At 38.3% G+C, this 15,013-nt stretch overlaps 1 protein-coding gene across 1 annotated transcript; it reads right to left on the bottom strand.

The window, feature by feature from the left end:
• Nucleotides 1-127: 127 nt before the first annotated feature.
• Nucleotides 128-14,534, bottom strand: LOC143058092 (uncharacterized). Its single transcript, XM_076231557.1, has 5 exons — nucleotides 8,583-14,534; nucleotides 3,619-8,536; nucleotides 2,828-2,941; nucleotides 1,553-1,611; nucleotides 128-196 (listed from the first exon to the last, which is right to left on the bottom strand). Exons 1-3 carry the CDS (start codon nucleotides 14,484-14,486, stop codon nucleotides 2,889-2,891), a joined length of 10,875 nt encoding a protein of 3,624 aa, XP_076087672.1. The 5' UTR covers nucleotides 14,487-14,534; the 3' UTR covers nucleotides 128-196; nucleotides 1,553-1,611; nucleotides 2,828-2,888.
• Between the last annotated feature and the right edge of the window lie 479 nt (nucleotides 14,535-15,013).

Below are 15,013 nucleotides of genomic sequence, written 5' to 3'. Positions count from 1 at the left end.
AACCCACACATGATTAAATTGTATATTTTCTCACTTTTTTATCAATGAACATATAAGTAAAATTAAAATAATTGATTTTAATGCCAAGGTTAATTTATACGTTTTCTAAATACATTGTTTGACTTACGTCTCGGCTGTGTATCGTCTATATCTTGACCTAGTCTCGCTGCAATCTTCGTTGTTCTCTCTACATATACTTTTGAAATAGATAAAACGATTTTCACAAGTAAAACAGAAAATCATTCATTACTTGATTTTGAAAACGTACTGGTGTAAAATCTGCAGTGTTTTGATAATTTTGCTTTTCGAACCAGTAGTTTAAATACATTCCATTAGAGCAAAACTTTAACTCTGCACTGGTTCATTTTTTGTTTCATAAAGCTTATATTAGCCATCAAATATAAATGTCTCTTCAAAAGAATGAGCAAATACGAACAAGTGGTTTTACACGCTTTTTTTATATTTCGATGAGTAAATTGTCCATTATTAGTGTTAGTCGTACGAATAGCTTTGATATAAAAAGAGAAGATGTGGTATGATTGCCCATGACACAACTTTTCAAAAGAGACCAAATGACACAGAAAGTAACAACTATAGGTTACGGTATGCCTTCGACAATGAGCAAAGCCCATACCGTATAGACAGCAATAAAAGGCCCCGACATGACAAATGTAAAACAAATCAAACTAATTGTACGGTTAAAATGTGTACGAAAATTAATGCAAATTCGATCCTTTTTTGCTACTTATTCTGGAATAAGACGATCTTCTATGACATTCTGATATGCATTTAACTGAATAGGGAGCTGCGCCATTAACCAAACAATCAATAAAATTATCATAGTTAGCAGACTTGAAACAAGAACAAAATTAATGTAAACGATAGTTTGAACTCCGTAGAAATAGGTGACATTATGATTGGAAGTGCTTGTTTTTTAAAAAAAAAAAACAAAGATAACTGACTCATTGATTGGTACGTTAGGGTTATGATCCATTTACATAACTCTACTTGCAGGCTGATGACATCTCAATTTAGCTTCTTTAAAGTCAATAGCTAACTGACATGACTGAAGAGTCTTATTACTGCTCAATTTGTTCACAAGCTTGATTTTTCGACTGATTCAACACCGACTAACTTGATGAGAAAAAAAAATATTCATTGGTAAAATTTAGAATGGAGATGGAAAATATGAAAAAGAGACAACAACCCGACCAACGAGCAGATGAAAGCGGAAGGCCATTATTAAATCTCCTACGCAGCAAGAAAACCCCACAACTGGAGGTGGACCTCAGTTGACCCAAACATAAAATTCTTTACTAGTTAAGTAAAAAAAAGACGTCGTATTTAACTCCAAAAGATGTAGTTTGAACTATAATTAAAAAAAAACATTCAAAACTAACACAGGATAAATGCTCATGACTTGGGACAGGCGAAAACATGATTGACAGTTAACCCTTCACCGTATATTACTTCAATACTGATAACTTTTTTAAAAAGTGATATCAAATGTTAAGGCTTAAGAAAAGAAAATATTTTGCTCCACATTACTTACCGAAATGAAAAGGTGTCTATATCTTCGAAACCAGCAACAGATTTATACTGCTCGACAAGCTAAAACAAATATAGCATCAGTTTACTGAATGGTAGCTTGAGTTAATTTCTTGTATGATAATTGTCTAGGATAGATATCAATTATGGTATTATAATGAACTATTAATTATATATATAATTCATAAATATCGTGTATATGTTGTTTCATTTTTTTCCACATCATGAATCTATACTTTTGAAAATGCTTGTTTATCAACAGTCATAGGCAATTACCCGTTTGAATGTTTTATTGGTTTGCTTTTGCTGACAATGTGAAAAATCTAGCAACGGTTTCAACTAGAACAAATCACAACACAGATGCATTATAACACAGATTATTCCTGCTTTTGAAATTGGCATAATACATTTTGATGTTAAAGTTCTTACCTAAATTAAGAAATTGTTATCTATAAGAAATTTGAAAAGAAAAATAATGAAAGCATTGCTATTATCTGCTTCAGTCTATAAGCTCAAAATAAAATTTCGAGTTGATGGTTGTAATAAAATTGCAATCAAATTCCTTTGTCCCCCTTTTTTTCTAGCCGTGGCGTTGTCTATTTTTAGATAGATACTAGTATATGAGTTTGAATGTCCTTCTGGTAACTTTCGCATCTCTTTGTAAATACTGCATAGTTCTTAATCTATAATCACTTTAACTTGCTATGGCAAGTTATTAGTCTGGTAACCAGAAAAAATTATAACAAAAAAGTGTAGTATGAAAACATTATTTTTTACAAATAAGCTACAATAATTTATAATATTATAATAACTATGTTTTTGTTCATAACGTAAGAAAGTATTTTGATGAATCTCTCTCTCTCTCTCTCTCTCTCTCTCTCTCTCTCTCTCTCTCTCTCTCTCTCTCTCTCTCTCTCTCTCTCTCTCTCTCTCTCTCTCTCTCTCTCTCTCTCTCTCTCTCTCTCTCTCTCTCTCTCTCTTTCTCTCTCTCTCTCTCTCTCTCTGTGTGTGTGTGTGTGTGTGTGTGTTTAACTTTTTGAATCCAAGCGTCACTGATGAGTCTTTTGTAGACGAAACGCGCGTCTGGCGTATATACTAAATTTAGTCCTGGTATCTATGATGAGTTTATCTGTAAACAATAAATATTAACTACATATAGTACCGTCCAGACGAATGTTTCGGCACTGTGCTTAAACACTAGGACTACACAGTTAAAATAATATAGTTAGTGGATAAACCAAAATAGATTTTGACGGTCACTTTATAACACTATACATACCGGGTGATGTAGTGTTCCCGCTAGTTTAAAAGCTTCTTCAGATTTTGGATTATTCAGTGCATCAGGTCGTCTCGTTTTCTAAAAAAAGTCTGACATCGACGTGAAATTCTGCGTCTAAAAAAAGACTCGAATGAAATACTACGTTTTTTTTTTTCTCGATGTATGCAATTGTAGATACATTGTATTGTTGAATAACAAATAAAGAACAAATAGCAATAGAACAATTTACAATTAAGTTCATATCAGTAGTAAACCGGTTCAAATGTGCAATTGTACGTTGTTCATTGGAATATGTATCCAAAATTTTCGATTCAACGTTGCCCTGACGTTGACAGTTTCTTCACCATATTTTATGAATACATTCCAATTTTCCATTCATATGTTCCGAATTCACTAAACACATGAAACAACCAATGTATCTTTGCAATGTATCAATTTTAATAAAATTATTTTATCACCCCAAAATGCATTAATATTTCATTTCTGTATCAAACATGTGGAAACTTTTCTCAACTGTTGGTTCTCAATACATTAACAATACACAATTTATCATTTGAAAATATGACGCAGGCAAGCTCATTTAAAAAATAAGTTGTACATTTAGAACCCTAAACGGGTTCAGAAAAAAACCCACAAATACGAACAATCATCAGTCAAAATGACTCTAAAGGGGTTTTATAAAAACAGTTGTTTCCACGTTTTGCTGGATTCGAATGGTTCAAACCAACATTATATAAATGGTCAACCCTGGAGAAATGATATTGAACACAACTAGTGTTAAAAATACTAACCTGTATTAGGTTCTTTTTCCAACGATTCTTCTGTTGTTGTGATAAGAGTACTTGTAGATTGAAATGTAGTCAATGTCGAAGTCTTTGTGTATTTAAGAGTAGATGGCCGATCAGTAGAAAGAACTGATGTTGTATCTGTATTTGTCAGATCTGTAGTAGGATCTGATGTTGCCTCTGTAGTTGTCTGTTCTGTAGTATGTGTTGATGTTTCATCTGTAGTTGTTGTCTGTTTAGAAGTATGGAATGATGTAACAGATGTAGTTGTTTGTTCAGTAGCAGCCGTTGAAGTTACATCTGTAGTTGTCTGTTCAGTAGTAGGTGTTGATGTTACATCTGTTGTTGTCTGTTCAGTGGTATGACTTGTTACATCTGTAGTTGTCTGTTCATTAGTTTGCCTTGATGTGACATCTGTAGTTGTCTGTTCAGTAGTATCCATTGATGTTTTATCTGTTGTTTTCTGTTCAGTATTATGAAATGACGTTTCATATGTTGTAATCTGTTCAGTAGTATGTAATGATGTTACATCTTTAGTGGTTTGTTCAGTAGTAGGTCTTGATGTAACATCTGTATTTGTTTGTTCAATAGTATGTAATGATGTTACAGATACAGTTGTTGTCTTTTCGTTAGCAGCTGTTGATGATACATCCGAAGTTGTTTGTTCAGTTGTGGCCGTCACTTTTGCATCTGTATTTGTATGTTCAGTACTAGGCGTTGATTTTACATCTGAAGTTATTTGTTCAGTAGTTGGCCTTGATATTACATCTGTCGCTGTCTGTTTAATAGTAGGTACTGATCTTGAATCTGTCGTTGTCTGTTCAGAAGTAGGGACTGATGTAGCATCTGAAACTGTCTGTTCAGTAGTAGGATCTGATGTTGCAGCTTTATCTGTCTGTTCAGTAGTAGGATCTGATGTTGCAGCTTTATCTGTCTGTTCAGTAGCAGAAACTGATGAAGCATCTGGAGGTATCTGTACAGTAGTTAAGACTGTTATAGCATGTGGAGTTGTTTGTTCAGTAGTAGGATCTGATGTTGCATCTGTCGTTGTTTGTTCAGTAGTAGGGACTGATGTTGCAGCTTTATCTGTCTGTTCAGTAGTAGGATCTGATGTTGCAGCTTTATCTGTCTGTTCAGTAGTAGGATCTGACGTTGCAGCTTTATCTGTCTGTTCAGTAGCAGAAACTGATGAAGCATCTGGAGTTATCTGTACAGTAGTTAAGACTGTTATAGCATGTGGAGTTGTTTGTTCAGTAGTAGGATCTGATGTTGCATCTGTCGTTGTTTGTTCAGTAGTAGTGTCTGATGTTGCACCTGTCGTTGTCTGTTCAGTAGTAGGCTTTGATGTAGCATATGTCGTTGTTTGTTCAGAACTAGGATCTAATGTTGCATCTGTCGTTGTCTGTTTAGTAGTAGGGTTTGATGTTGCATCTGTTGTTATCTGTTCAGAAGTAGGATCTGGTGTTGCATCTGTCGTTGGTTGTTCAGTAGTAGGGTCTAATGTTGCATCTGTCGTTGTTTGTTTAGTAGTAGGGTCTAATGTTGCATCTGTAGTTGTCTGTTTAGAAGTAGGGTCTGATATTGCATCTGTCGTTGTTTGTTCAGTAGTATGGTCTGATGTTGCATCTGTCGTTGTCTGTTCAGTAGTAGGATCTGATGTCGCATATCTCGTTGTTTCTTCAGTAGTAGGGTTTGATGTTGCATCTGTCGATGTCTGTTCTGAATTGGGATCTGATGTTGGATCTGTCGTTGTCTGTTCAGTAGTAGGAACTGATGTTGCATCTGTCGTTAACTGTTCAGAAGTAGGGTCTAATGTTGCATTTTTTGTTGTGTGTTTAGCAGTAGGATCTGATGTTGAATTTGTCGTTGTCTGTTCAGTAGTAGTAACTGCTGTTGCATCTGTCGTTGTTTGTTCAGTAGTAGGATCTGATGCTGCATCCGTCGTTGTCTGATCAGTAGTAGAAACTGATGTTGCATCTGTAGTTGTTTGTTCAGTAGTAGGGTCTGATGTTGCATCTGTCTTTGTCTGTTCAAAAGTTGGATCTGATGTTGCATCTGTCGTAGTCTGTTCAGTAGTAGGAACTGATGTTGCATCTGTCGTTGTCTGTTCGGAAGATAGATCTGATGTTGCATCTGTAGTTGTTTGTTCAGTAGTAGAATATGATGTTGCATCTGTCGTTGTCTGTTCGGAAGATAGATCTGATGTTGCATCTGTAGTTGTTTGCTCAGTAGTAGGATATGATGTTGCATCTGTCGTTGTCTGTTCGGAAGATAGATCTGATGTTGCATCTCTAGTTGTCTGTTCAGTAGAAGGAACTGATGTTGTAACTGTTTTTGTCTGTTCAATAGTATGAACTGATGTTGCATCTGTCGTTGTCTGTTCAGTAGTATGATCTGACGTTGTATCTGTCGTTGTCTGTTTAGTAGTAGGCGCTGAAGTTAAATATGATGTTGCATCTGTCGTTTTCTGTTCGGAAGTTAAATCTGATGTTGCATCTGTCGTTGTCTGTGCAGTGGTAGGAACTGATGTTGCATCCGTCGTTGTTTGTTCAGTAGTAGGATCTGATGCTGCATCCGTCGTTGTCTGATCAGTAGTAGAAACTGATGTTGCATCTGTAGTTGTTTGTTCAGTAGTAGGGTCTGATGTTGCATCTGTCTTTGTCTGTTCAAAAGTTGGATCTGATGTTGCATCTGTTGTTGTCTGTTCAGTAGACGTAACTGATGTTGCATCTGTTTTTGTCTGTTCAATAGTATGAACTAATGTTGCATCCGTCGTTGTCTGTTCAGTGGTAGGATCTGACGTTGTATCTGTCGTTGTCTGTTTAGTAGTAGGCGCTGATATTGCATCTGTCTTTGTCTGTGCAGTAGTAGGATCTGATGTTGCATCTGTCGTTTTCTGTTTGCTAGTTAAATCTGATGTTGCATCTGTCGTTGTATGTGCAGTGGTAGGAACTGATGTTGCATCTGTGGTTGTTTGTTCAGTAGTAGGATCTGATGCTGCATCCGTCGTTGTCTGATCAGTAGTAGAAACTGATGTTGCATCTGTAGTTGTTTGTTCAGTAGTAGGGTCTGATGTTGCATCTGTCATTGTCTGTTCAGTAGTAGGAACTGATGTTGCATCTGTTTTTGTCTCTTCGGAAGATAGATCTGATGTTGCATCTGTAGTTGTTTGTTCAGTAGTAGGATATGATGTTGCATCTGTCGTTGTCTGTTCGGAAGATAGATCTGATGTTGCATCCGTAGTTGTCTGTTCGAAAGATAGATCAAATGTTGCATCTGTAGTTGTTTGTTCAGTAGTAGGATCTAATGTTGCATCTCTCGTTGTCTGTTCGGAAGATAGATCTAATGTTGCATCTGTAGCTGTTTGTTCAGTAGTAGGATATGATGTTGCATCTGTCGTTGTCTGTTCGGAAGGTAGATCTGATGTTGCATCCGTAGTTGTCTGTTCAGTAGAAGGAACTGATGTTGCATCTGTTTTTGTTTGTTCAGCAGTATGAGCTGATGTTGCATCTGTTGTTGTCTGTTCAGTAGTAGGATCTAATGTTGCATCTGCCGTTGTCTGTTTAGTAGTAGGCGCTGATGTTGCATCTGTCTTTGTCTGTGCAGTAGTCGGATCTGATGTTGCATCTGTCGTTTTCTGTTCGGAAGTTAAATCTGATGTTGCATTTGTCGTTGTATGTGCAGTGGTAGACTCTGATATTGCATCTGTCGTTGTCTGTTCAGAAGTTGGATCTGATGTTACATCTGTTGTTATCTGTTCAGTAGTAGGAACTGATGTTGCATCTGTTGTTGTTTGTGCAGTAGTAATAACTGATGTTGCATCTGTCTTTGTCTGTGCAGTAGAAGGATCTGATGTTGCATCTGTCGTTTTCTGTTCGGAAGTTAAATCTGTTGTTGCATCTGTCGTTGTCTGTGCAGTGGTAGGATCTGATGTTCCATCTGTCGTTGTTTGTTCAGTAGCAGGATCTGATGTTGCATCTGTCGTTGTCTGTTCAGAAGTTGGATCTGATGTTGTATCTGTCGTTGTCTGTTCAGTAGTAGGAACTGATGTTGCATCTGTTGTTGTTTGTTCAGTAGTAGGATCTGATGTTGCATCTGTCGTTGTCTGTTCGGAAGTTAGATCTGATGTTGTATCTGTAGTTGTCTGTTCGGAAGTTAGATCTGATGTTGTATCTGTAGTTGTCTGTTCAGTAGAAGGAACTGATGTTGCATCTGTCATTGCCAGTTCAGTAGTATGAATTAATGTTGCATCTGTAGTTGTCTGTTCAGTAGTATGATCTGATGTTGCATCTGTCATTGTCAGTTCAGTAGTATGAACTAATGTTGCATCTGTTGTTATCTGTTCAGTAGTAGGAACTGATGTTGCATCTGTCGTTGTCTGTTCAGAAGTTGGATCTGATGTTGCATCTGTCGTTGTCTGTTCAGTACTAGGAACTGATGTTGCATCTGTCGTTCTCTGTTCAGTAGTAGGAACTGATGTTGCATCTGTCGTTGTTTGTTCAGTAGTAGGAACTGATGTTGCATCTGTCGTTGTTTGATCAGTAGTAGGAACTGTTGTTGCATCTGTCGTTGTTTGTTCAGTAGTAGGATCTGATGCTGCATCCGTCGTTGTCTGATCAGTAGTAGAAACTGATGATGCATCTGTAGGTGTCTGTTCAGTAGAAGGCGCCGATGTTGCATCTGTCGTTGTCTGTTCAGTAGGAGGATCTGATGTTGCATCTGTCGCTGTCTGTTCGGAAGATAGATATGATGTTGCATCTGTAGTTGTTTGTTCAGTAGTAGGATCTGATGTTGCATCTGTCGTTGTCTGTTCGGAAGTTAGATCTGATGTTGTATCTGTAGTTGTCTGTTCAGTAGAAGGAACTGATGTTGCATCTGTCGTTGCCAGTTTAGTAGTATGAATTAATGTTGCATCTGTAGTTGTCTGTTCAGTATGTTGCATCTGTTGTTATCTGTTCAGTAGTAGGAACTGATGTTGCATCTGTCGTTGTCTGTTCAGAAGTTGGATCTGATGTTGCATCTGTCGTTGTCTGTTCAGTAGTAGGAACTGATGTTGCATCTGTTGTTGTTTGTTCAGTAGTAGGATCTGTTGTTGCATCTGTCGTTGTCTGTTCGGAAGTTGGATCTGATGTTGCATCTGTCGTTCTCTGTTCAGTAGTAGGAACTAATGTTGCATCTGTCGTTGTTTGTTCAGTAGTATGAACTGATGTTGCATCTGTTGTTTTCTGTTCAGTAGTAGGATCTAATGTTGCATCTGCCGTTGTCTGTTTAGTAGTAGGCGCTGATGTTGCATCTGTCTTTGTCTGTGCAGTAGTAGGATTTGATGTTGCATCTGTCGTTTTCTGTTCGGAAGTTAAATCTGATGTTGCATTTGTCGTTGTCTGTGCAGTGGTAGACTCTGATATTGCATCTGTCGTTGTCTGTTCAGAAGTTGGATTTGATGTTGCATCTGTCGTTGTCAGTTCAGCAGTATGAACTGATGTTGCATCTGTTGTTATCTGTTCAGTAGTAGGAACTGATGTTGCATCTGTTGTTGTTTGTTCAGTAGTAGGAACTGATGTTGCATCTGTCTTTGTCTGTGCAGTAGAATGATCTGATGTTGCATCTGTCGTTTTCTGTTCGGAAGTTAAATCTGATGTTGCATCTGTCGTTGTCTGTGCAGTGGTAGGATCTGATGTTCCATCTGTCGTTGTTTGTTCAGTAGCAGGATCTGATGTTGCATCTGTCGTTGTCTGTTCAGAAGTTGGACCTGATGTTGCATCTGTCGTTGTCTGTTCAGTAGTAGGAACTGATGTTGTATCTGTTGTTGTTTGTTCAGTAGTAGGATCTGATGTTGCATCTGTCGTTGTCTGTTCGGAAGTTAGATCTGATGTTGTATCTGTAGTTGTCTGTTCAGTAGAAGGAACTGATGTTGCATCTGTCGTTGCCAGTTCAGTAGTATGAATTAATGTTGCATCTGTAGTTGTCTGTTCAGTAGTATGATTTGATGTTGAATCTGTTATTGTCAGTTCAGTAGTATGAACTGATGTTGCATCTGTTGTTATCTGTTCAGTAGTAGGAACTGATGTTGCATCTGTCGTTGTCTGTTCAGTAGTTGGAACTGATGATGCATCTGTTGTTGTTTGTTCAGTAGTAGGATCTGATGTTGCATCTGTCGTTGTCTGTTCGGAAGTTGGATCTGATGTTGCATCTGTCGTTCTCTGTTCAGTAGTAGGAGCTGATGTTGCATCTGTCGTTGTTTGTTTAGTAGTAGGATCTGATGCTGCATCCGTCGTTGTCTGATCAGTAGTAGAAACTGATGATGCATCTGTAGGTGTCTGTTCAGTAGAAGGCACCGATGTTGCATCTGTCGTTGTCTGTTCAGTAGGAGGATCTGATGTTGCATCTGTCGCTGTCTGTTCGGAAGATAGATATGATGTTGCATCTGTAGTTGTTTGTTCAGTAGTAGGATCTGATGTTGCATCTGTCGTTGTCTGTTCGGAAGTTAGATCTGATGTTGTATCTGTAGTTGTCTGTTCAGTAGAAGGAACTGATGTTGCATCTGTCATTGTCAGTTCAGCAGTATGAACTGATGTTGCATCTGTTGTTATCTGTTCAGTAGTAGGAACTGATGTTGCATCTGTCGTTGTCTGTTCAGTAGTATGAACTGATGTTGCATCTGTTGTTTTCTGTTCAGTAGTAGGATCTAATGTTGCATCTGCCGTTGTCTGTTTAGTAGTAGGCGCTGATGTTGCATCTGTCTTTGTCTGTGCAGTAGTAGGATTTGATGTTGCATCTGTCGTTTTCTGTTCGGAAGTTAAATCTGATGTTGCATTTGTCGTTGTCTGTGCAGTGGTAGACTCTGATATTGCATCTGTCGTTGTCTGTTCAGAAGTTGGATTTGATGTTGCATCTGTCGTTGTCAGTTCAGCAGTATGAACTGATGTTGCATCTGTTGTTATCTGTTCAGTAGTAGGAACTGATGTTGCATCTGTTGTTGTTTGTTCAGTAGTAGGAACTGATGTTGCATCTGTCTTTGTCTGTGCAGTAGAATGATCTGATGTTGCATCTGTCGTTTTCTGTTCGGAAGTTAAATCTGATGTTGCATCTGTCGTTGTCTGTGCAGTGGTAGGATCTGATGTTCCATCTGTCGTTGTTTGTTCAGTAGCAGGATCTGATGTTGCATCTGTCGTTGTCTGTTCAGAAGTTGGACCTGATGTTGCATCTGTCGTTGTCTGTTCAGTAGTAGGAACTGATGTTGTATCTGTTGTTGTTTGTTCAGTAGTAGGATCTGATGTTGCATCTGTCGTTGTCTGTTCGGAAGTTAGATCTGATGTTGTATCTGTAGTTGTCTGTTCAGTAGAAGGAACTGATGTTGCATCTGTCGTTGCCAGTTCAGTAGTATGAATTAATGTTGCATCTGTAGTTGTCTGTTCAGTAGTATGATTTGATGTTGAATCTGTTATTGTCAGTTCAGTAGTATGAACTGATGTTGCATCTGTTGTTATCTGTTCAGTAGTAGGAACTGATGTTGCATCTGTCGTTGTCTGTTCAGTAGTTGGAACTGATGATGCATCTGTTGTTGTTTGTTCAGTAGTAGGATCTGATGTTGCATCTGTCGTTGTCTGTTCGGAAGTTGGATCTGATGTTGCATCTGTCGTTCTCTGTTCAGTAGTAGGAGCTGATGTTGCATCTGTCGTTGTTTGTTTAGTAGTAGGATCTGATGCTGCATCCGTCGTTGTCTGATCAGTAGTAGAAACTGATGATGCATCTGTAGGTGTCTGTTCAGTAGAAGGCGCCGATGTTGCATCTGTCGTTGTCTGTTCAGTAGGAGGATCTGATGTTGCATCTGTCGCTGTCTGTTCGGAAGATAGATATGATGTTGCATCTGTAGTTGTTTGTTCAGTAGTAGGATCTGATGTTGCATCTGTCGTTGTCTGTTCGGAAGTTAGATCTGATGTTGTATCTGTAGTTGTCTGTTCAGTAGAAGGAACTGATGTTGCATCTGTCATTGTCAGTTCAGCAGTATGAACTGATGTTGCATCTGTTGTTATCTGTTCTGTAGTAGGAACTGATGTTGCATCTGTCGTTGTCTGTTCAGAAGTTGGATCTGATGTTGCATCTGTCGTTGTCTGTTCAGTAGTAGGAACTGATGTTGCATCTGTTGTTGTTTGTTCAGTAGTAGGATCTGATGTTGCATCTGTCATTGTCTGTTCGGAAGTTGGATCTGATGTTGCATCTGTCGTTCTCTGTTCAGTAGTAGGAACTGATGTTGCATCTTTCGTTGTTTGTTCAGTAGTAGGAACTGATGTTGCATCTGTCGTTGTTTGTTCAGTAGTATGAACTGATGTTGCATCTGTTGTTGTCTGTTCAGTAGTAGGATCTAATGTTGCATCTGCCGTTGTCTGTTTAGTAGTAGGCGCTGATGTTGCATCTGTCTTTGTCTGTGCAGTAGTAGGATCTGATGTTGCATCTGTCGTTTTCTGTTCGGAAGTTAAATCTGATGTTGCATTTGTCGTTGTCTGTGCAGTGTTAGACTCTGATATTGCATCTGTCGTTGTTTGTTCAGTAGTGGGATCTGATGTTGCATCTGTCGTTGTCTGTTCAGTAGTAGGAACTGATGTTGCATCTGTCGTTGTTTGTTCAGTAGTAGGAAATGATGTTGCATCTGTCGTTGTTTGTTCAGTAGTAGAATCTGATGCTGCATCCGTCGTTGTCTGATCAGTAGTAAAAACTGATGTTGCATCTGTAGTTGTCTGTTCAGTAGAAGGCGCCGATGTTGCATCTGTCGTTGTCTGTTCAGTAGTAGGATCTGATGTTGCATCTGTCGTTGTCTGTTCGGAAGATAGATCTGATGTTGCATCTGTAGTTGTTTGTTCAGTAGTAGGATATGATGTTAAATCTGTCGTTGTCTGTTCGGAAGATAGATCTGATGTTGCATCTGTAGTTGTCTGTTCAGTAGAAGGAACTGATGTTGCATCTGTTTTTGTCTGTTCAGTAGTATGAGCAGATGTTGCATCTGTTGTTGTCTGTTCAGTAGTAGGATCTAATGTTGCATCTGTCGTTGTCTGTTTAGTAGCAGGCGCTGATGTTGCATCTGTATTTGTCTGTGCAGTAGTAGGATCTGATGTTGCATCTGTCGTTTTCTGTTCGGAAGTTAAATCTGATGTTGCATCTGTCGTTGTCTGTGCAGTGGTAGATTCTGATAATGCATCTGTCGTTGTCTGTTCAGAAGTGGGATCTGATGTTGCATCTGTCGTTGTCAGTTCAGTAGTATGAACTGATGTTGCATCTGTTGTTATCTGTTCAGTAGTAGGAACTGATGTTGCATCTGTTGTTGTTTGTTCAGTAGTAGAACCTGATGTTGCATCTGTCTTTGTCTGTGCAGTAGTAGGATCTGATGTTGAATCTGTCGTTTTCTGTTCGGAAGTTAAATCTGATGTTGCATCTGTGGTTGTCTGTGCAGTGGTTGGATCTGATGTTCCAACGGTTGTTGTTTGTTCAGTAGCAGGATCTGATGTTGCATCTGTCGTTGTCTGTTCAGAAGTTGGATCTGATGTTGCATCTGTCGTTGTCTGTTCAGTAGTAGGAACTGATGTTGCATCTGTTGTTGTTTGTTCAGTAGTAGGATCTGATGTTGCATCTGTCGTTGTCTGTTCGGAAGTTAGACCTGATGTTGTATCTGTAGTTGTCTGCTCAGTAGAAGGAACTGATGTTGCATCTGTCGTTGTCAGTTCAGTAGTATGAATTAATGTTGCTTCTGTCGATGTCAGTTCAGTAGTATGAAATGATGTTGCATCTGTTGTTATCTGTTCAGTAGTAGGAACTGATGTTGCATCTGTCGTTGTCTGTTCAGAAGTTGGATCTGATGTTGCATCTGTCGTTGTCTGTTCAGTAGTAGCAACTGATGTTGTATCTGTTGTTGTTTGTTCAGTAGTAGGATCTGATGTTGCATCTGTCGTTGTCTGTTCGGAAGTTAGATCTGATGGTGTATCTGTAGTTGTCTGTTCAGTAGAAAAAACTGATGTTGCATCTGTCTTTGTCTGTGTAGTATTATGAATTAATGTTGCATATGTAGTTGTCTGTTTAGTAGAAGGAACTGATGTTGCATCTGTTGTTGTCTGTGCAGGAGTAGGAACTGGTGTTGCATCTGTCGTTGTTTGTTTAGTAGTAGGATCTGATGTTGCATCTGTCGTTGTCTGTTCAGAAGTTGGATCTGATGTTGCATCTGTCGTTGTCTGTTCAGTAGTAGGAACTGATGTTGCATTTGTCGTTGTTTGTTCAGTAATAGGAACTGATGTTGTATCTGTCGTTGTTTGTTCAGTAGTAGGATCTGATGTTGTATTTGTCGTTGTCTGTTTAGTAGTAGGATCTGATGTTGCATCTGTCGTTGTCAGTTCAGTAGTAGGATCTGATGTTGCATCTGCCGTTTTCTGTTCAGAAGTAGGAACTGATGTTGCATCTTTCGTTGTCTGTTCAGTAGTAGGGTCTGATATTGCATATGTAGCTGTCTGTTCAGTAATAAGATCTGATGTAGCATTTGTAGATGTGTGTTCATAAGTAGGGGTTGATGTTACACACGTAGTTGTCTGTTCAAAAGTAAGATCTGATGTTGCATCATTCGTTGTCTGTTTAGTAGTAGAATCTGATGTTGCATCATTCGTTGTCTGTTTAGTAGTAGAATCTGATGTTGGATCTGAAGTTGTCTGTTGAGTAGTAGGAATTGATGTTGCATCTGTAGTAGTCTGTTCAGTTATACGATCTGATGTTGCATCTGTATTTGTCTGTTCAGTTGTTTGAACTGATGTTGCATCTGTCGTTGTCTGCTCAGTAGAAGTAACTGAAATTGCCTCTGTCGTTAGGTCAAAAGTAAAAACTGATGTTGCATCTGTCATGGTTTGTGCAGTAGTAGGAACTGATGTTGCATCTGTAGTTGTTTGCTCAGTATCTATAAATGAATATGATTTTCAGAAGAAAAAACGTTCAATTTAATTATGCATGTCAAATATCGAATAATACGGTATATTACTTAAATTCAGAGACTTAATTTTTCATGACCTAATTGCTAAATGTAAAAAAATACTAACAGTGGAGTAAAATGAAAAGGTAGTTAAAGACCGCACACTAAATTAATTGTAATCTTGCAGTAAATTTTATTTAATCTATTGGGATAGATCCGTCGCTAATTTCGCTGGCATTCAATAAAAACAGTACATGTTGTACATGTTGTAAGTCTCTGTTCGAACTTTATAATAGTTGGGTTTTATCTGTACGTATCAACTTCATATTGAATTGTCTGAAAATCTACTGAACATGTGCTGACTTCAGGATAATTTGTTAAACAATATTCATAGACTATAACACTCAACATGACTCAATGTTTGTTGTTGTGACTCAACAGATGATGTTAGGATCAAATTGA

Source organism: Mytilus galloprovincialis, chromosome 14 (assembly GCF_965363235.1).
Source record: "Mytilus galloprovincialis chromosome 14, xbMytGall1.hap1.1, whole genome shotgun sequence".
NCBI lineage: Eukaryota > Metazoa > Mollusca > Bivalvia > Mytilida > Mytilidae > Mytilus > Mytilus galloprovincialis.
This window is presented reverse-complemented; position numbering and strand designations above follow the sequence as displayed.

What these genes read in the sequence shown, in the direction of transcription:
- LOC143058092 (XM_076231557.1), bottom strand. Translation starts at nt 14,486, where the DNA reads ATGACAGATGCAACATCAGTTTTTACTTTTGACCTAACGACAGAGGCA. An exon ending in CAACGACAGATGCAACATCA is followed by an intron (nt 8,537 to 8,582) that starts GTTCCTACTACT and finishes CATACTGAACAG; the next exon opens with ACAACTACAGATGCAACATT. An exon ending in GGAAAAAGAACCTAATACAG is followed by an intron (nt 2,942 to 3,618) that starts GTTAGTATTTTT and finishes GTCTTTTTTTAG; the next exon opens with ACGCAGAATTTCACGTCGAT.